This window comes from Pelmatolapia mariae, linkage group LG20 (assembly GCF_036321145.2).
Source record: "Pelmatolapia mariae isolate MD_Pm_ZW linkage group LG20, Pm_UMD_F_2, whole genome shotgun sequence".
Lineage (NCBI taxonomy): Eukaryota > Metazoa > Chordata > Actinopteri > Cichliformes > Cichlidae > Pelmatolapia > Pelmatolapia mariae.
This window is the reverse complement of record NC_086244.1, coordinates 7,399,096-7,419,278: the sequence shown is the minus strand read 5'-3', so window position 1 is coordinate 7,419,278 and position 20,183 is coordinate 7,399,096. Positions and strand designations below refer to the sequence as shown.

General features: G+C 41.8%; 1 protein-coding gene across 1 annotated transcript; it reads right to left on the bottom strand.

Annotated features, from left to right (window-relative positions):
- Positions 1-14,608: 14,608 nt before the first annotated feature.
- Positions 14,609-17,444, bottom strand: LOC134618407 (UDP-glucuronosyltransferase 2B4-like). Its single transcript, XM_063463783.1, has 2 exons — positions 17,390-17,444; positions 14,609-16,161 (listed from the first exon to the last, which is right to left on the bottom strand). Exons 1-2 carry the CDS (start codon positions 17,442-17,444, stop codon positions 14,609-14,611), a joined length of 1,608 nt encoding a protein of 535 aa, XP_063319853.1.
- Positions 17,445-20,183: the final 2,739 nt, after the last annotated feature.

Genomic DNA, 20,183 nt, shown 5'->3' with positions numbered 1-20,183 from the left:
CCCTCAGCTACACTCCTATGTAGCTCCCTCAATGATTCAGATCAGCTGCAGGTGTGTGAGATCCTCCTCCTCAGGAGTGGCCAGCCTCCCAATGGGACACACCCACCAGGCCTGGTGTCCCATGGAGCTTTTATTTCGAGTCTTTCTGTCAGTTATTTCTCTGCTTTTAGTTTTTGAGTTTCTTGTTCAAATTTTCTAGTCCTTAGTTTAAAATTGTTTTGTTTAGGTGTGAGTCTATCTCTATCGAGTCTAAAGGATAGACTGCACTGGGGCGATTGTGGCTCAAGAGTTGGGAGTTCGCCTTGTAATCGGAAGGTTGCTGGTTCGAGCCCTGGTTTGGACAGTCTCGGTCGTGTGTCCTTGGGCAAGACACTTGCTTACTGGTGGTGGTCAGAGGGCCCGGTGGTGCCAGTGTCCGGCAGCCTCAGGGTGGCTGTGGCTACAATGTAGCTTGCCATCACCAGTGTGTGAATGGGTGGATGACTGGGTGTGTAAAGCGCTATACAAATACAGGCCATTTAATATTATCACATTTGTTAGTTACTTCTTGTTTCACTTCTCCATGTGTCATTACGTTGGTTATTTGCACTTGTGTGCAAATAATCCCGTAAGTAGAGATATTTATACATACAGCGCTACTTAGCAGAAGTAGTGATATTTATACATACAGCGCTACTTAGGAGAAGTAGCACTGTGTGTATAAATAGCTTCCCTTTTCTTTGTGTTCCTTGTAAGAGCATCTGTGTCCCTTCATACTCTGATAGATGCATTGGAAAGCACCTTGGGGTTAGCATCTTGCCCAATGATATTTGGCATGTAGAAGTTGCAACACTAGAGTGTTGCAAAAACTGGAACTTTGACACCTAAGATGTGAGTCTCTGGTGATGTAACAACTGAGGTGAGATATGCAGATAAATGTTCTTTACTGAAAGCAAAGAGTACTATTTAATATAAATATAGGGACAGTACAAAACAGAGTAAAAATAGAGCTGTCATGCAGCAACACATTGATTTCCTTTTTAACTGAAATGGAAAATTTTACCCCCTTTGAAACAATGAGTCTCTACTAATTATGAGTCTTCAGTGTTCCTTAAATGTCACTGTTACACTTTTGACAAAGTTTAAGATATATTTTCTACTTTATTGTTTAGAATAAATTCAAATAAACAAATTCTAGTTTCTTCATGTTCATATTCTTCATATTATGTCTGTGAAGGTTCTGTCATCCAGGTCATCGTAGTCAAAGGAGTTTGCAAGGAAAGCGTCTGGACTTCTTTAAGTTGCTTGAAGACGTTTCACCTCTCATCCGAGAAGCTTCTTCAGTTCTAAGGTCAAATGGCCGAGAGTCCCAGATTTAAACCAAGTGGGAGTATCCCCCCAAAGAGGGACAAAGGACCCCCTGGTGATCCTCTAATCACATGAGCCAAGGTGTGAAAGCGGGTGTGGGACCTAATCAGCCAGGGTTTCGGGTGAGCTCATTGTGAAACCTGGCCCCACCTTATCATGCGATTTCCTGAGGTCAGATGGTCCAGGATGTGAGTGGGCATTAAGGCGTCTGGGGAGGGAACTCAAAACTGGATTATAGATGGCAGACAGTTGGTGTCGTAAACCACCGCCTCTGTTCAAAGATGGTCGCTCACAGTGGACATAGATGGCCTCTTTCACTCCTCTTTCAAACCATCTGTCCTCTCTGTCCAAAATGTGAACATTGGCATCCTCGAAAGAGTGTCCTTTATCCTTAAGATGCAGATGGACTGCTGAGTCTTGTCCTGTGGAGGTGGCTCTTCTATGTTGTGCCATGCGCTTGTGAAGTGGCTGTTTGGTCTCTCCAATGTAGAGGTCTGGGCATTCCTCGCTGCACTGTACAGCATACACCACGTTGTTCAGTCTGTGTTTTGGAGTTTTGTCTTTCAGGTGAACCAGTTTCTGTCTGAGTGTGTTGTTGGGTCTGAAGTACACTGGGATGTCGTGCTTGGAGAAAACTCTCCTGAGTTTCTCTGATACACCGGCTACATAGGGGATGACAACGTTGTTGCGTCTGTCTTTCTTATCCTCCCTCGCTGGTGTCTGATCTTCTTTTCTGTGCCTCTTTGCTGACTTTATGAACGCCCAGTTAGGATAACCGCATGTTTTGAGTGCTTCCTTTACGTGTGTGTGTTCCTTCTTTTTTCCCTCAGGCTTAGAGGGAACATGTTCTGCACAGTGGTGTAGGGTCCTGATTACTCCAAGTTTGTGTTCCAGAGGGTGATGGGAGTCAAAAAGGAGGTACTGGTCCGTGTGTGTGGGCTTCCGGTAAACTTCGATGTTGAGGTTACCATTCTCTTCAATGTGCACAGCGCAGTCCAGGAAAGGCAAACAGTTATCCTTTGTGTCTTCCCTGGTGAACTTGATGTTTTTATCCACGGCGTTAATGTGCGCAGTGAAGGATTCCACTTCTTGTGTCTTGATTTTGACCCAGGTGTCATCTACATATCTGTACCAGTGGCTGGGTACTCTTCCTTTGAAAGAGCCAAGAGCCTTCCTTTCCACTTCCTCCATGTAAAGGTTGGCTACAATCGGTGACACGGGGGAGCCCATGGCACAGCCATGTTTTTGTCTGTAGAAGCCTTCGTTGTATTTGAAGTATGTTGTGGTAAGGCAGAGGTCTAACAGTGTGCAGATCTGATCGGGTGTGAAGTTGGTCCTGTCTTCCAAGGAGCTGTCTTCTTGTAGTCGTTTTCTGACAGTCTCCACTGCCTCCGTGGTGGGTATGCAAGTGAAGAGAGAGACTACATCAAAGGACACCATGGTTTCATCTGGATCCAGGGTAAGTTTCTGGACCTTGTCGGTGAAGTCGGTGGAGTTCTTGATGTGGTGTGGGGTGTTCCCCACGAGAGGTGCAAGGATGGTAGCAAGGTGTTTCGCAATGTTATAAGTGGCTGAGTTTATGCTACTGACTATGGGTCTGAGTGGGACCCCTTCCTTGTGGATTTTAGGAAGTCCATAAATGCAGGGTATGGCATCCCCTGGATAAAGGTGGTGATATGTAATGCGGTCAATGATTTTGTCCTTTTCAAGGTCTTGAAGGCAAGCTATAACTTTCTTTTTGTAGCTGCTTGTGGGGTCTCGCTTTAAAGCTTCGTAGGTGTTGTTGTCACTGAGGAGAGTAGTGATCTTTGTGTGGTAATCTGTTGTGTTTAGGACCACGGTGCACCTTCCCTTATCCGCTGGTAATATAGTGATGTTGTGGTCTTTGCTCAGGGAAGCGACGGCCTTCTTTTCTTGTAATGTAAGGTTAGACGGAGGGACTTTCGCACTGGAGAGGGTGGCTGAGACTTTCATCCTGATTTGCTCTGCTTCTGTCTGTGATAATTTATTAATCCGTATGGCGGTTTCTGTGGCTGTGATGAGGTCCACTATGGGCAACTGTTGCGGAGAAATGGCGAAATTGAGTCCTTTGGCTAAAACCCTCTTTTCAGGTTCAGTGAGATTCCGGTCTGAAAAGTTCTTTACCCATTTCTCCCGACTGTCTTCAGGTGTGTTTTCTTCTCTGAGTTGTGTGGGTTCAGACTGAGGAGTGTGGGTTTTTGAAAGCAAGGTGTGAAATTTCCTGCGTTGTCTTTCTTTTCCTTTAGAGTGTTGGGCCCGCTGAGCCTTGTCCACAAACTTGTAAACCTCTTCTAGGATTGGAGAGGGTAGAAGGGTTTCCAGTTCCTGCAGAGTCTGGCTGATCTTGATCTGGAGGGCATCTATAGTGAAATGGACCTGTCTTATCCTTTCACTTGCACCTCTCATGGGGAACACCCCACACCACATCAAGAACTCCACCGACTTCACCGACAAGGTCCAGAAACTTACCCTGGATCCAGATGAAACCATGGTGTCCTCTGATGTAGTCTCTCTCTTCACTTGCATACCCACCACGGAAGCAGTGGAGACTGTCAGAAAACGACTACAAGAAGACAGCTCCTTGGAAGACAGGACCAACTTCACACCCGATCAGATCTGCACACTGTTAGACCTCTGCCTTACCACAACATACTTCAAATACAACGAAGGCTTCTACAGACAAAAACATGGCTGTGCCATGGGCTCCCCCGTGTCACCGATTGTAGCCAACCTTTACATGGAGGAAGTGGAAAGGAAGGCTCTTGGCTCTTTCAAAGGAAGAGTACCCAGCCACTGGTACAGATATGTAGATGACACCTGGGTCAAAATCAAGACACAAGAAGTGGAATCCTTCACTGCGCACATTAACGCCGTGGATAAAAACATCAAGTTCACCAGGGAAGACACAAAGGATAACTGTTTGCCTTTCCTGGACTGCGCTGTGCACATTGAAGAGAATGGTAACCTCAACATCGAAGTTTACCGGAAGCCCACACACACGGACCAGTACCTCCTTTTTGACTCCCATCACCCTCTGGAACACAAACTTGGAGTAATCAGGACCCTACACCACCGGGCAGAACATGTTCCCTCTAAGCCTGAGGGAAAAAAGAAGGAACACACACACGTAAAGGAAGCACTCAAAACATGTGGTTATCCTAACTGGGCGTTCATAAAGTCAGCAAAGAGGCACAAAAAAGATCAGACACCAGCGAGGGAGGATAAGAAAGACAGACGCAACAACGTTGTCATCCCCTATGTAGCCGGTGTATCAGAGAAACTCAGGAGAGTTTTCTCCAAGCACGACATCCCAGTGTACTTCAGACCCAACAACACACTCAGACAGAAACTGGTTCACCCGAAAGACAAAACTCCAAAACACAGACTGAACAACGTGGTGTATGCTGTACAGTGCAGCGAGGAATGCCCAGACCTCTACATTGGAGAGACCAAACAGCCACTTCACAAGCGCATGGCACAACATAGAAGAGCCACCTCCACAGGACAAGACTCAGCAGTCCATCTGCATCTTAAGGATAAAGGACACTCTTTCGAGGATGCCAATGTTCACATTTTGGACAGAGAGGACAGATGGTTTGAAAGAGGAGTGAAAGAGGCCATCTATGTCCACTGTGAGCGACCATCTTTGAACAGAGGCGGTGGTTTACGACACCAACTGTCTGCCATCTATAATCCAGTTTTGAGTTCCCTCCCCAGACGCCTTAATGCCCACTCACATCCTGGGCCATCTGACCTCAGGAAATCGCATGATAAGGTGGGGCCAGGTTTCACAATGAGCACACCCGAAACCCTGGCTGATTAGGTCCCACACCCGCTTTCACACCTTGGCTCATGTGATTAGAGGATCACCAGGGGGTCCTTTGTCCCTCTTTGGGGGGATACTCCCACTGGGTTTAAATCTGGGACTCTCGGCCATTTGACCTTAGAACTGAAGAAGCTTCTCGGATGAGAGGTGAAACGTCTTCAAGCAACTTAAAGAAGTCCAGACGCTTTCCTTGCAAACTCCTTTGACATTCTTCATATTAGTTGTTGTAGTTTTAAAAACAAACAAAAAGCAAAACAGAAAGGTTTAATAAGGATGGAGTTTGGCTGTGGAAAGAGCACTTCAAGGATCTTCTTCTAGTATAAGCACAGACTGAGGACAAAGATCTGCTCCACCTCTGAAGCATATTTCAAGGTGTGTGGGAATTTGCCCAGCCAGTTAATACGCGTTTTGTGGATTTGGGAAAGTGCTTTGACTTCTCCCTTTAGGTGGTTTTGTAAAGGGTACTTTAGGGGTATGTGGTATCAGGCCTGTTTTTGAGGGGCTATCCACTCCCTATACAACAGTGTAACCTTGGTTCACATTGTTGCTGTTGGATTCTGCTAAGGCTCTGTCACTGATTCTGTTCATAGTATTTTATTATCAGTTCAATTCAATTTATATTTTCTCCACTCTACATGTCAAATGTCCTTGGGCAAGATACTAACCCCAAGTTACTCTCTGATGCATCCATTAGAGTGTGAATGGCTGTGAATGGTGTGAAGAAGGCAAGCTGGCCCTCCCTCTGGTTTCACTGATCAGTTTTGACCAGCATGTTAATACACACATGCAGATATGTTTAGAAATGAAAGTAATTCTCATCACTTTCTAGTGTTTATTAAAAACACCAAGCACTTAAATCTCTGTTAGAAACTTAGACCATGGTCCTACCTACATTTCGGTATTCTGCAAACCTCAGGTAGGTTTGTTTGCATCTGGCTATAAATATTTGTATTTTCTCTGTTTGTATGTTCTCTTTGTGCTTTGTCTGTCAATGTCATGTCATTTTTCTGTTGTGAAGAAAGCTGAGTCTTCCTCGAGTCTTGAGGTACTTTCAAAATACCTAAACCTTCAAAGCCAAGCTTTAACATCCAAATGTTTTTAGAAAAACCTTAAGAAGCACGTGACAGTCAATTTCTATATATAAAATTACACCACATTTCAATGTTCATATTTAAATATCTGCTGGGCACACAGCTCTGTGTACTTCATAAATGATCACATTATCTTAAACTGTTGTTTCCGTTATTACTGCACCCAACTGCAAAGTATACACAGGATGTAACAAAATCATTACCTAGATCTGCTGTATGAAGCTGTGGATTAGATGTCTGTAGCTTTGGGGGATAGAAAAAAACTGAGCACACAGAAACTGTTGATCCCCCGCCTTGATAACCTAAGTCTCTCTCTCCTTGTCTAAACCACCAAAACCAATACACAGACATAAGAAAGCAGCAGAGTTTCTCATGAACACTGTTATGTTTGAATACTAAGAAGAAGTGTCCAAGAGAGCAATCAAGTTTCCCCCTGTTGTTGCTTCTCTTCTCCTCTTATTTTACTTAGCTTGTCAGCTGAGATAGTATAGAATGAACTTCAAATCATATGAAGTGAGATCCTATTAAATGAGTTTCTTACAGCAACGTTGAATCAATTTAAATTAAAAAAAAAATAAAAAAACATGAAGGGGAAGTAAAATGACACGTGACAAAACCTAAGAAATGATCCACTGAGGCCACTGATTTCTGTAAATTTTTTTCTTATCTGTGAGGAACCCTGGAGAAATTGTTGACCAGGACATGTCCTTCAAAGCACATATTAAACAAATTTGTATGACTTCTTTTTTCTATTTGCGCAATATCTCTAAAATTAGAAATATCCTGTCTCAGAGTGACGCTGAAAAACTAGTTCATGCATTTATTACTTCCAGGCTGGACTACTGTAATTCATTATTATCAGGATGTCCTAAAAACTCCCTGAAAAGCCTTCAGTTAAACCAAAAATGCTGCAGCAAGGGTACTGACAGGGACACAAGGTCTTGAATAATCAGGCCCCATCTTATCTTAATGACCTTGTAAAATGGTAAATGGCCTGTATTTATATAGCGCCTTAATCGTCCCTAAGGACCCCAAAGCGCTTTACATATCCAGTCATCCACCCATTCACACACAGGTGATGGCAAGCTACATTGTAGCCACAGCCACCCTGGGGCGCACTGACAGAGGCGAGGCTGCCGAACACTGGCGCCACCGGACCCTCTGACCACCACCAGTAGGCAATGGGTTAAGTGTCTTGCCCAAGGACACAACGACCGAGACTGTCCAAGCCGGGGCTCGAACCGGCAATCTTCCGATTACAAGGCGAGCTCCCAACTCTTGAGCCACGATCGCAGCCATATCACCCCATTAGAGCACTTCGCTCTCGCACTGCAGGCTTACTTGTTGTTCCTAGAGTATTTAAAAGTAGAATGGGAGGGAGAGCCTTCAGTTTTCAGGTCCCTCTTCTGTGGAACCAGCTTCCAGTTTGGATTCGGGAGACAGACACTATCTCTACTTTTAAGACTTTGTGTAAATATTCAGTATGCAAGCTAGGTGTTGTTGCTAAAAGGTTAAAAGAGCCAGATAGTGGGATATGAAATTATGTGTAGGCTAGTGGAAACAGGAAGAGCATGAGACAGAGTGTTAAAATTAAAGTCAAAATGGGAAACAGAATGAGACAAGTGTGTCTGTGACAAATGACGTGTCTTATATAGTGGAGTCGCTTTGTTAAGCTTTTAACCTGCATGTTTAAATCACGTGACCCATATATTTAGGTCAAATATAGCTACCATTATATTAATGGAAAGTTTGTGCCGCTTGTTGTATGAACACATGCTGATCAATATTGTTTGAAAATGTAATAATTAGGATCAATAAGTAACCTTTGATTATGTTATGGCCAACAGTGACTAGTCCAACATAGGGTTAATTCAGCTTGGCACTGCTGAAGTATGCACATAGGACCCTTTCTCAGCGTTCACCTGTGTTTATCTGTACTGTCCCACGTAGTGTCCAGCCCCTTCAAAGCCTATACAGTAAACAAACTCGGCCCTGCTGGGCATGCACCTGAGATTCTGGTTCTCGCCTCAGTCGCCTGAAGGTGAGAAAAACCCTTACTTAGCATAGATAGCATGGGCACCTGACAAAATTGTCAAACTGATTAACTGTCAACTGCTGTCTTGCAGACTTTTGGACTTAGTTTGGCCATAAAACTGACAAAGGGACCCAATTTAATGATGGATGAAAGAGTGGTGCTTGAGAAGTTATGGGATAGAGTCAGAAAGTATGCATCATAAGTGGAAGATGAAAAGAAAGAACAAAAGGATGAAAGGGTACCCAACGGCAGGAGGGGGTACTGGAAAAGTATAAAAGTAGCTCTATTGAGATGAAATGTCTCAGATCATCCTTAGAGGATACTCTGTGTGCCCTAGAGTTTGCCCTAGAGATCTCCATATGCATATGCTTTGCTGAATAAAGAGTTGAAGTTGGACTTCACGTCTCCGAGTGACTTCTTGCCATCAAAGAATCGGGTGAAACTGACGTACTTTGACAGCTTAAAACTTGGAGTTCGGACTGGATCAGGTGACCCTGAATCCTCCCTCAGTTATGCTGCAATAGGCATAGGCTGCTGGGGGATTCCCATGATGCATTGAGTATTTCTTCTTCAGTCACCTTTGTCCCTCACTATATGTTAGTATTAATAGACCTCTCTGCATTGAATCATACCTGTTATTAATCTCTGTCTCTCTTCCACAGCATGTCTTTTATCCTGTCTTCCTTCTCTCACCCCAACCAGTTGCAGCAGATGGTCGCCCTTCCCTGAGCCTGGTTCTGCCAGAGGTTTCTTCCTGTTAAAAGGAAGTTTTTCCTTTCCACTGTTGCCGACGTGGTTGCTCATAGGGGGTCATATGATTGTTTGGTTTTCCTCTGTATGTAATAATGTAGGGTCTACCTTACCTAAAGTGCCATGAGGTGACTGTTGTTGTGATTTGGCGCTATATAAATAAAATAAATAAAATAAAATTGAATTATCTAATGTTATCAGACTCTGCCACTTTTGCAATATTTGTCTTTGCCACTTTGTCACTTGCTTTTACACAAAGAAGTCAAGTGTGTCTCAACAACAGATGGACACTTTGCATTATTCAGAGAGCGTGGCAGTTCCAGTCAGACCTTTTGAGAAAATGAGAGATGCAGAAGAGCACATGACGATGTATCTGTCTCCAGAGTCAGCAGCTAGTTGTCAAAACTGTATACACTCAAAAAAATCTGTTGTTGGATGAACACAATTTAATCATGGCACCTTTTTCCACGTGATTTAAACAAGTACAGTAACCCATTTTTGACCATGTCAAACCAACACATTTGCCATTTGGTGGTTTAATGTAATCAGATTATGTTGGATCAACATAGTATACTTACATTGACTTGAAGTGATTTATGTAGAAGTATGTAGAGTGAAATTTGTTTTAATTCATTCTACACAAACTTTTGGAAAGCTCAATGAAATCTTGTTGTTTGAACAATTACTTTGTTAATCAAGGTAATTACTGCTAGTCTTGCTTAATGAACCAATATGGGGGTTGATGATTTCATAGAGACAAACAATCATTTGCACTTACATTTATAGGTAATTTAGAATCACCAATTAACCTAACTCTAATTACGCACTGCAAACCAGCCAGATTGTGGATTTGAACTCAGGCCCTTCTTGTTGTGAGGCAACAGCACTAACCATCACACCACCAAGCTGTCGATCCAAGCTTAACAAAAGTAGGAAAGCTATGATTACAAGGCTTGATGCAGAATTTTCTGTACGTTTTTGTCCTTGACAGATTACAGTACAATAAATAGCGATAGCATACACGTGGTGTGGGTGTAGTTGTCTGCCTCTTAAAACTCCAGCGAGTTTCCTGCAGTTTGACATCTAATGTGATCTTGTGAATTTCGTGAGTCCAGGCAACTAACCACTCTTACTAGATTGTATCATGTCATCTCAACAAGAACAAATTAAGTTGCTGAATTTCATGCAGATGCTACATGATTTAATTATGTTCACCATAGAAACATGAAATTATTTAGTTCAAATTACAAGTTTTGAATCTTGTACATGTAACAACCACCCAATTTCATTTTTTTGAGTGCAAGTGCACAATGGTTGTTCCTTCTTTCAGGTACACTGGCCTCATGACCTTATGACCATGTCCAAAGAGCACTCATATTCTTCTGCTCAATATATAGGCACAACAAATGGATGACACTTTAACCAGTAGGTGAGGCTATAAGCTATGAAGGATTTTTAAAACAAACTGTTGGTAATACATGTGCTGAGATTTTTTTTAATCAAGGTCTTTTTATTGAAAGAGATTTTTGTACAATCACAAACAACAAATTAAACATACAAGCAGTGGAGTATACTGCTTATAAACTGAAAGCGCACCCTCCCATCTGCCAGAATTAAAGGAGAGGGGAAAAAGGGGGGGAGTCAAATTAGGCAGGGTGACAAAAAAAATTGACACTTACAGACGTATACATGCACACAATTGTACAGAGTCAGCTATTGTCCATCTTTCCATTTGTCAATACATGTCAGAAATGGTTGCCAGGTAGTGTAGAAGTTGGAAGTGGATCCTTTGAGGGAGCATCTCATCTTTTCCAGTTTAAGAAACTGCATAATGTCTGTGATCCATCGTGAACAAAAGGGGGCGAGGAGTCTTTCCAATGTAACAACACACATCTCCTAGCTAACAAAGTACAAAAGGCTCTCATTTTCAGCTTATGTTTGTTCAGATGCTCCCCCTGTGGGATGGTACCAAATAGACCAGCAAAGGGACATAGATTAAATGGCTTTCCTAAAATTTTTGAAAGAGTAGAAAAAACCAATTGCCAAAACCGATGAAGCATTGGACATGTCCAGAACATATGTCGAAGGGTGGCTGGAGCCTGCTTACATTTATCACAGGTAGGATCCAGATCTGGTGTAAATCTGGACAATTTAGTCTTTGACCAGTGTAGTCGATGCACAATTTTAAACTGAATAACAGTATGATGTTGGCAAATTGAAGATGAATAGATCCTTCCTATATTTTTCAGCCAGTTGTCCCCTGAAATTTCAACATTTAAATCTTTTTTCCACTTTACTTTTAGATGATTAAGAGTAGCTGAGCTGTGTTGGATTAGTTTATTATAGATGTTACCAATAATTTGTTTCTGATCAAATGCAACTTTAAAAATATCATCTAACAGAGAGACAGGTGGACGAGAGGGGAAGCAATCAGTATGTGAGGATACAAAGTTTCATAATTTATCTAAAAAGGTTAGATTCGGGTATGGAAAACCTGTTTACCATCTGCTCAAAAGAGGCAAATTTGTTGCTAAGGTAAAGGTCTTGCATTGACAGAATACAATTTTTACACCAAACCTGAAAGCCTCCACCTGATAAGGAGGGAGCAAACATATGGTTTCTAATAACTGGTGCAAAGAGAGACAGCCTGAAAGTTTTCCTAAACTGGTTCCAAATACGAATTGAGTTTATCACAACTGGATTAGAAGTATAGTGAGAGAGTGGCCTGACTGAAGGGATCTCGGCACACAGCAATGCTCGCAGACACACCTGTCCACAGGATGAGCTCTCCAGGAGGAGCCAGCTTGGAACAACTAAATGATCAGCGTCACGCATCCAGTGGAGCAGTACCCTGATATTGGCTGACCAATAATAAGACAGAAAGTTAGGGAGAGCCAGTCCACCCTGTGGGTGTGGCCTTTGCAGGATGCTCTTTCTTAACCAACCAATCAATCAATCCAAGCTTTATTCGCCACATGCAGGTTGCCCTGCAGTGAAATGGGACCCCCCCCCCCCCGACCTTACACACACAACCTTACACCTTACACACACAACACAGACATTACATGGGGATACATACGTGGGTTCTTCTTGTTCCAAATGAATGATGATATTAACTTGTATGAAAAAATGTTTGGTCAGATATATAGGGAGGTTTTGGAATAGATAATGGAGCCTTGGCAACAGGTTCATTTTAATTATAGTAATCCTCCCACAAAGGGAAAGGGATAAAAAGTTCCAGCAATGAATGTCCTTTTTCAGACTCTCCAACACTGGTAGGTAGTTTGCTTTATAAAGATCTTTGTAACAGCTGGAGATCCAAATTCTGAGGTATTTAAACTTTTTATTATTGATTTTGAATGGTATTAGATTAGATGGGATATTTTTGCAGCTTCATTGATTGGGATGAATTCACTTTTCTGAGGATTTATTTTGTAGCCAGACATTGAACCAAACCGTTGCAGAGTGCTTAGCAATTTTGAGGTGTTTAGGGTGGGGTCAGTTATAAAAAGCAATAGATTGTCTGCATAAAGGGAGACTTTGTATTCTTTGGCTACTCGGACAACTCGTGTGATACTGGTATCTTGCCGTATGGCTGATGCTAAGGACTCTATAGCGATGACAAACAAAAGTGGAGATAGGGGGCAGCCCTGCCTAGTGCCCCTATGGAGTTTAAAATAAGAAGAGTTCATATGATTAGTATGCACAGCTGCTATTGGTGAATCATAGAGAGTATTAACCCACGATATGAGTCTGGGGCCAAAACCAAATTTGCTCCAAGTATAGAAAAGGTAATCCCACTCCACCCTGTTGAAGGCCTTCAAACATCAAGTGACAGTAGGTCTTCAGGTGTATCGTTTGAGGGAGAATTATGAATTATACTTAAGACGCATCTAATATTTAAAAAAAAGTGTATCTGCCCTTGATAAAGCCAGTTTGGTCTGAAATGATAGTTGGTAACACTACGTCTAAGCGCTGTGATACAATTTTAGTGAGAATCTTCACATCGGTGTTTAGCAGTGAAATCAGCTGGTATGAGCTACATTGGAGAGGGTCTTTATTCTTTTTCAGAATGAGTGAAATAACTGCTTCTCCCATAATTGGAGGGAGAGTACATGTGCTGAGATTTTTACTATCTTTTAAATTTGTTTGCTTAACTAGGTTTCCTTGCAGGACTTTTATTGTTCTATTGCACTTCTTGTCAGTGTTGCTATCTTCCCAGAGCCCTGAAATAGCAGACATATGAGCTTGATCTGGGCTACACTGTTAAAAAAAAATCCTAGAAAAACAGTAATATTCCGGCAGCTGGGGCGCCAAAATAATACCATAAAATAACAGAAAATAACGGTTATTTTCAGTAATGACAATACAGTTTGTTGCCCTAATTTTACATGGGATTTTGCCTTTTTCAAGTGCTTTTAAACATTAAATTAGGAACATTGTAATGTGATTAAACAATGAAATTACCTATAAACAAGGTCAATGAATGTGGCAATATGAATAATAATACTTAAATGTACAGAAATATACAGTTAACAGTTGGTTTAAATAATAACGGATTGCATGCCCTGGGACAGACTGAAAGAGGAAAGGCTGGCATATCGCACCATCGGCCCCTCTGGCCATCACCAGTAGGTGAAGTGTCTTGACCACGGACACAAAGACCGAGAGTGTCCGAGCCGGGGCTCGAACCGGCAACCTTCTGATTACAAGGCAAACTGCCAACTCTTGAGCCACAATCGCCCTAAATAGCAATATTAGTAATAATTATTTGATGTGAACAAAGTTTATAAGAATCATTTCATATATTTTTCCATAGCATTACATTTGAATTTAACAGTTCAATCTTTCAAATAACGGACAAATATTTGTGAAATCACGATACATTTGTGAATGTATTTTAACAATCTAAATATGCATATGTACAGACAAATACATTTAAAAAACAAGAAAATTATGTTTTATTACATTACAGTGATTTTACGTTAATTTACATTTGAAATGTGAAATCACAGTCTATTTATGTAAATTTAATGATATTCTAGAAGAACAGAACAAAACTGTAAAATACACAGTAAAATACTTTTGTATTAGGACTTTTTCTTACAGTGTAGTTTTGACATAACTCAGTTGGTTATTGGAATAACCTATTAAGTTATATTCTGGCCTATAATATCTGACCTTAAATTTTTTAAGCAACAGAGTAGCCATATTTACCAGAGCCAAAGCTAACAGTCAAGGACAAATTTGGCCATAGAAAACTGTAGATGTGGGCCTCAGTAGGGTCAAACATTTATTGTTATCTGGGATTTGACTTGAATTTTTAGCAAAACACAGCCGAACACCGCCCCACCTGCTGGTTCTGTTCTTTGAAAGTAAGGTTGAAGAATATTGGCCACTCTGAAAATAAAGGTGATAATATAAAACTTTAAATAGAAATAAAAACAAAAAGAAAACAAGAAAATAAAGTAACACAAAACACTGCTTCTTACTTTGTAGCTTTTAATTATTGTCACATGATAAAGTTTATTATCACATCTATTCATGCTTGGACTTCTTTGTGTTCAACAAAAATGTAATTAGACATTGACAAGAAGTCCAAACTAAAGCAATGATCAGCAAGCCAAATGCTACAAGGACTGCCATCACATCTAGACAATGACAGGCATACCAAGGCAGCTTATATGACTCAGTGCGCAGATGTGCTGCACCCTTGTGCCTCATGACATATTCCATCCAGAAAATAGCACTATCAAGAGGCTTCATGGGCTGATCATGATGAAGTTGTGATAGTTTGAGCATATTCTGTTTGTAGGGCTTTTCTGGGTCCAAAATATTCTTCAGAGCACTTGTCAGGGAGTCAACATCCAATTTTGCCACGTCAACTATTTCAGCCACTCCCCGGGCCTCCATACGTAACAAGTTGTCATGCTGGTCAAAAATGAGTGGAATGCCCAGAACTGGCACACCATGGTAGATGGCTTCGTACAGGCCGTTGGTGCCACCATGTGTGACAAAAACTTTGGTTTTAGGGTGGCCTAGTAGATCATTCTGAGGGAGCCATTCAACCAGCATGGTGTTGTTTCCCAGAGTGGCTGGTCTTTTCCCAACATGTCTCCACACAACCTTCTGAGGGAGGCTAGCAAATGCTGAGGCAAAAATCTCTGTTAATTCATGTCCAAGGTCACTCAGCAGGGTCCCCAATGTCATGACGATCACCCCATGTTCACCAGAACTCTGGACAAATGCCTCAAACTCTGATGGGAGAGGCTTTGAAGGCTTACCCTGGAAGCCACCGACGTAGATGACATTGGGCATGGTGGGACGAGGGAACTCAAATGTAAAGTCAACCCGCATGAGCCAGAGGTCAGCCTTTTGGACTAGAGACATGAGGCTAACATTATTTCCAAAATAATGATCACACAAGGCCTGGTATGGTGGTCTGGAGACATAGTACTCCATGTAAAAAAACATGATGTAATGGATCATATTTCTGATTCTTTGAAAAAAATCCATTTTGTCAGAGTTATGGGAGAAGCATATAGGGACGTAGGACAATGGAGAAGGAGCGACGGCAAGGTGTGCCTCTCCACTAAAAAGCCAGCGCACATTGTAAACCAAAGGCAGCTGGAGGTAATGTGCTAACAGCACACCACCTGGAAATGCAGGATCAGTCAGAAAAAGATCATATTCAGTTTTGTTTAGGTCTCCAATCAGCGTCTTATTCTCAAAGATGGTGGAAGTAAGTTTTGCCACAACTTGCTGGTTTTGTCTAAATAAGTCAAAAAGATTCCAATATAACTCAAAAAATGCCCAGAGTGAGCCGTCATTCTGACGAATTTCCATTGACCTCTTCAAAAAAGAGCTCATGAAGTTTTGACTCTCAATGGGCTGGGACTCTTCCTGGATGACTGTGATGGAGGTGTAATGAGGTGAGAATTCAGAAATGTACCAGCTTGAAGAGGACCGCAGCACAGTGTTTTGGTGGCCTTGAGAGTGGAGAGCCTCCACAAGGATTTTCATGTTAAGCCAGTGGCTTCCATCTACTGGAAATATTAGCACTTTTCCACCATCACATGAGGAAGTCATAACTAAAAACGACAGTAAGAAAGTCCAGGCTGGATATGGCTCCATCTCTGCAAAAGAGACAAATTATTGAATCAACAAATATTTTCAATTCAAATGTGCTTGGGCTTCAGTGGAACAGTATCCATACTTAGTTGGTCACATGATTGTTGGCTTTGGGGATTTCTCCTTGTTATTGTAGGGTCTTTACCTTCCAATATAAAGTGCCTTGAAGCGACTATTGTTGTGGGTGATTTAAATAAAAGTGTATCGAACTGAATTGTACACAGGATCTCTAATATGGACTTCTTCCAAAATGATCATGGTTAACCTTAGCAAACAACTGTCCATTTGCACAATAACTGGAACACCAAATATGTTTGCATTATTTATATTTGTTTGAGGCCACCTGACAAAATGTCATTCCTTGGACAATTTGGCAACCAGTTAGAGGATATGAACTGCAATTTTTCCAATATTTTGATAAAAGGCCCATGTACTAGTTTTTCCCTGTGTCAAATACTGTGAAATAGAGAAATAACACTTGTGGTCACATTTTCTACTTGATAATTTTGACATATATTATAAATCAAACAACTTTAGGCCCAAAATAAGTTTTAGTTTTGTTTTTGTTCTTTTTTTTTAATTAATTAATCTTTTTTTAACCCTTGATGTTCAGCTCATAGACAGTTTCTGGATTTGAGATAACAGCCAGAAGATACTGACACTTGAGAACCTCAGCAGTTAGATCCCTTTAAAAGGAGATGCTATCTTATACAACAACAAAATAACTTCAAAATGAACAAGCAAATTGCAAAGACAGTAATCTGATGAATAAAGCATCAGTATATAACCAAATAACCAGAGAACAGTTATGTAGTGTATGTAGCATTCTCCACTCATATAATAGTTGTCTAGCACCTTAATTTTGGTTTATAACACACAAGTAATTCTCCACTACCTGTCAAATTTGTGAATGAGTCAATTTCTGTATGCCACATTTCATTATCAATCAAACAATCAAGATGACTGCAGACTATAATGGAGTTATTTAATAATGTTCTATTAACTGTTTAGGAATTATAAAAGCTTTTATACAGTCCATCATTTTCAGAGGCTCAAAACTCACAGTTCTGAAAAAAACAAACCCCCAAACAAACGAGATTAACCCGAACTAGAATGATGAAAGCAGAAAATTCTGAAGAAGAGGAGAGACAGCTCACTATATGAAGAATACAACATCATCTGTCAAACATAGCAGATGCAACGTTATGGCCAACAAGTCAAAGTAACAAACACAGTAGTTCATTATTTATTAAGAGAATGATGCATTACTGTAATCACATTTAAATTTTGGTAATGCAATAATGTAGTGTATTACTGTAATAACTGTACTTGGGCCCCTCTGTGTGGAAGCAGAATCTAGAGGACGAGGGGAACAAATTGTCTATCTCTGGGCGTGAGGTCACTGAGGCAGTTAAACAACTCCTTGGTAGCAGGCCCCCAACCTCCAAGTTGAATTAGGTTTGCCTTGAGTTCCTGAAGGCTCTGGATGTTGTAGGGCTGTCTTGGTTGACACACCTATTCAATTTTGCGTGGAGATTAGGGGTGGTACCTCTAGATTGGGGGACCAAGATGGTGGTTCTTTAAGAAGGGGGGCCAGAGGGTGTGTTCCAAATATAGGGGGGATTACACTCCTCAGCCTCCCTGGGAAAGTCTATGCCAGGGTGCTGGAATGCAGAATCCATCCATTAGTTGTACCTCGTATACAAGAGGAATAATGCGGTTTTCGTCCTGGTTGTGGAACAATGGACCAGCTCTTTACCCTCTCAGTGATAATTGAGGGTGCATAGGAGTTTGCCCATCCTATCCAAATGGGTTTTGTGGACTTCGAGAAGGCATTTAACTGTGTCCGTCGGAGTGTCCTGTGGTATCTGAGGTGTCTGGCTCATTGCTACAGGCCAACCTTATACAACTGTTGCAATATCTTGGTCCACACAGCTAGTAATAAGTTGAAGTCATTTCTGGTGGTTTATGGATGCCATTAGGGCTGCCCTTTGTCATCGATTCTGTTCAGCATTTTTATGGACAGAATTTCTTGGTGTAGCCAAGCAGTGGAATGCTTTTACTTGTGTATGTAGGAGTGACGGGAGAAGGGAGATCGACAGACAGATTTGTGCTCTGGCTGCAGTGATGCAGACACTGTACCGGTCTGTCGTGGTGAAGAGAGAGCTGAGTGTAAAAGCAAAGCTCTGAATTTATCGATCGATCTACATTCCTACCCTCACCTATGGTCACGGGCTGTGGATGGTGATGGAATGAACTACATCGCGGATACAAGTGGTGGATGAGCTTCCTCCAAAGGGTGGCTGGCCTCTCCCTTAGAGATACGCTGCTCCTCCACATTGAAAGGAGTCAGCTGAGGTGAATCGGGCATCTGACAAGGATGGCTCCTGGGTGCCTCTTGGGTGAGGTGTTCTGGGCATGTCCCACCAGAGAGCAGCCCTGGGACAGACCCAGGATACACTGGAGAGATTTTATGTCTTGACTGGCCTGGGAATGCGTGGTGTGTTCCCCTGGACAAGCTGGAAGAGGGGAGAGGGGAGGTCTGGGCTTCTCTGCTTAGGCTCCTGCCCCCATGACCCGGCCCCAGATAAGTAAAAGAAGATGGATGGATGGATGGATGGATGGAGTGTACTTGGGTGTCAAAGGTGAATTGGTAAACCATCTTGCAGCATTCTAGCCTCCATTTCTATGTGTACATGTCTCCACAGCAGAATCACTGTGGCGACCACTGTTAAGCTTTGATTATTATCGATTGTGAACATTGACAGCTGTCGACCTAATGACAGCTACACCAACAATGCATGCTTCTCAAGGGAGCGGACTTCAAAGGACAACAAAGAAATATAATAGGAATTACTACTTGGCCATTAGGTACCCAGGTGTCTGTGTCTTTAATGGAATATAATCTAGGATCAATTGTGGCATGGGCGCATGGTACAGCTGTCAGTGGACGTGGGCATGTGGTGTTTATTGATGATGTAAATGATAATAGAAAAAAAAGGATGAAATCTGAAATGAACATTTCTATACTCTTTGCTCAGACTCAGCCAAATGCTGGAAAAGTGACTGTACAGCACTTCAAAGTGCAAATGGATAAACTTATTTAACTTAATTTTATTATTATGTGTATAACCGTTTTTGTTTTTACTAAACCAATAAAATATTTTTTTATTTCTTTTTTAACATGGGGGTAAACTTCTGCATGACCTCTATGCAAGAAGTAAATTAGCATATGATCCAAAAATTATTGAACGTGCAGTTCTAAAACCAAACTGAGCAAACAATTATATATTGAAAGAAAGCGCCAAAAGTCAAAAGTATTTAATACTGAATATCATTCAGTGGTTTTCCCTAACAACTCGTCTCTTTGGCAGATATTTGATATTTAATCAGCTACCTGAAGATGGATGTATGAACAGCAGTTATTACACTTATTGTAACTACTTCTTGATGCATTCTCAATCATCCAGGAAAGTAAATCTCCAAAAGTTGATTCTGTTCATCTGGACGTAGCGTTTTGTGGGAGAAACGTTTCTTCACTCATCCAAGTGACTTCTTCAGTCTCAGCTGACTGCAGGTTTCCAATTTTTGGTCCACCCCAAGGATCGGGTCCCCCGACACAAACAGAGTAACACAGTGTACGCTGTTAAGTGCCAGGAGGATTGCCAGGATTTATACATCGGGGAAACCAAATAACCTCTGGCGAAGCGGATGGCACAACACAGAAGAGCTACCTCGTCAGGCCAGGACTCTGCAGTCTATTTACACCTACAGGCCAGTGGACACTCTTTCAATGATGAGGATGTACAGATCCTGGACAGGGTGTGGTTTGAGCACGGAGTCAAGGAGGCCATTTACGTGAAAAGGGAAAGACCATCTCTGAATCGAGGAGGGGGCCTAAGGGTACATCTTTCGCCATCTTACAACGCTGTGATTGCAGCCATTCTCCAACTCTCTGTGAATGGTAATCATGGCCATTGAT

Excerpts from the sequence above, each read along its gene's own strand:
- LOC134618407 (XM_063463783.1), bottom strand. The coding sequence starts at position 17,444 with ATGAACTACTGTGTTTGTTACTTTGACTTGTTGGCCATAACGTTGCAT. Across the intron at positions 16,162-17,389 it reads CATAACGTTGCATCTGCTAT|TTATGACTTCCTCATGTGAT; the intron begins GTTTGACAGATG and ends TGTCGTTTTTAG.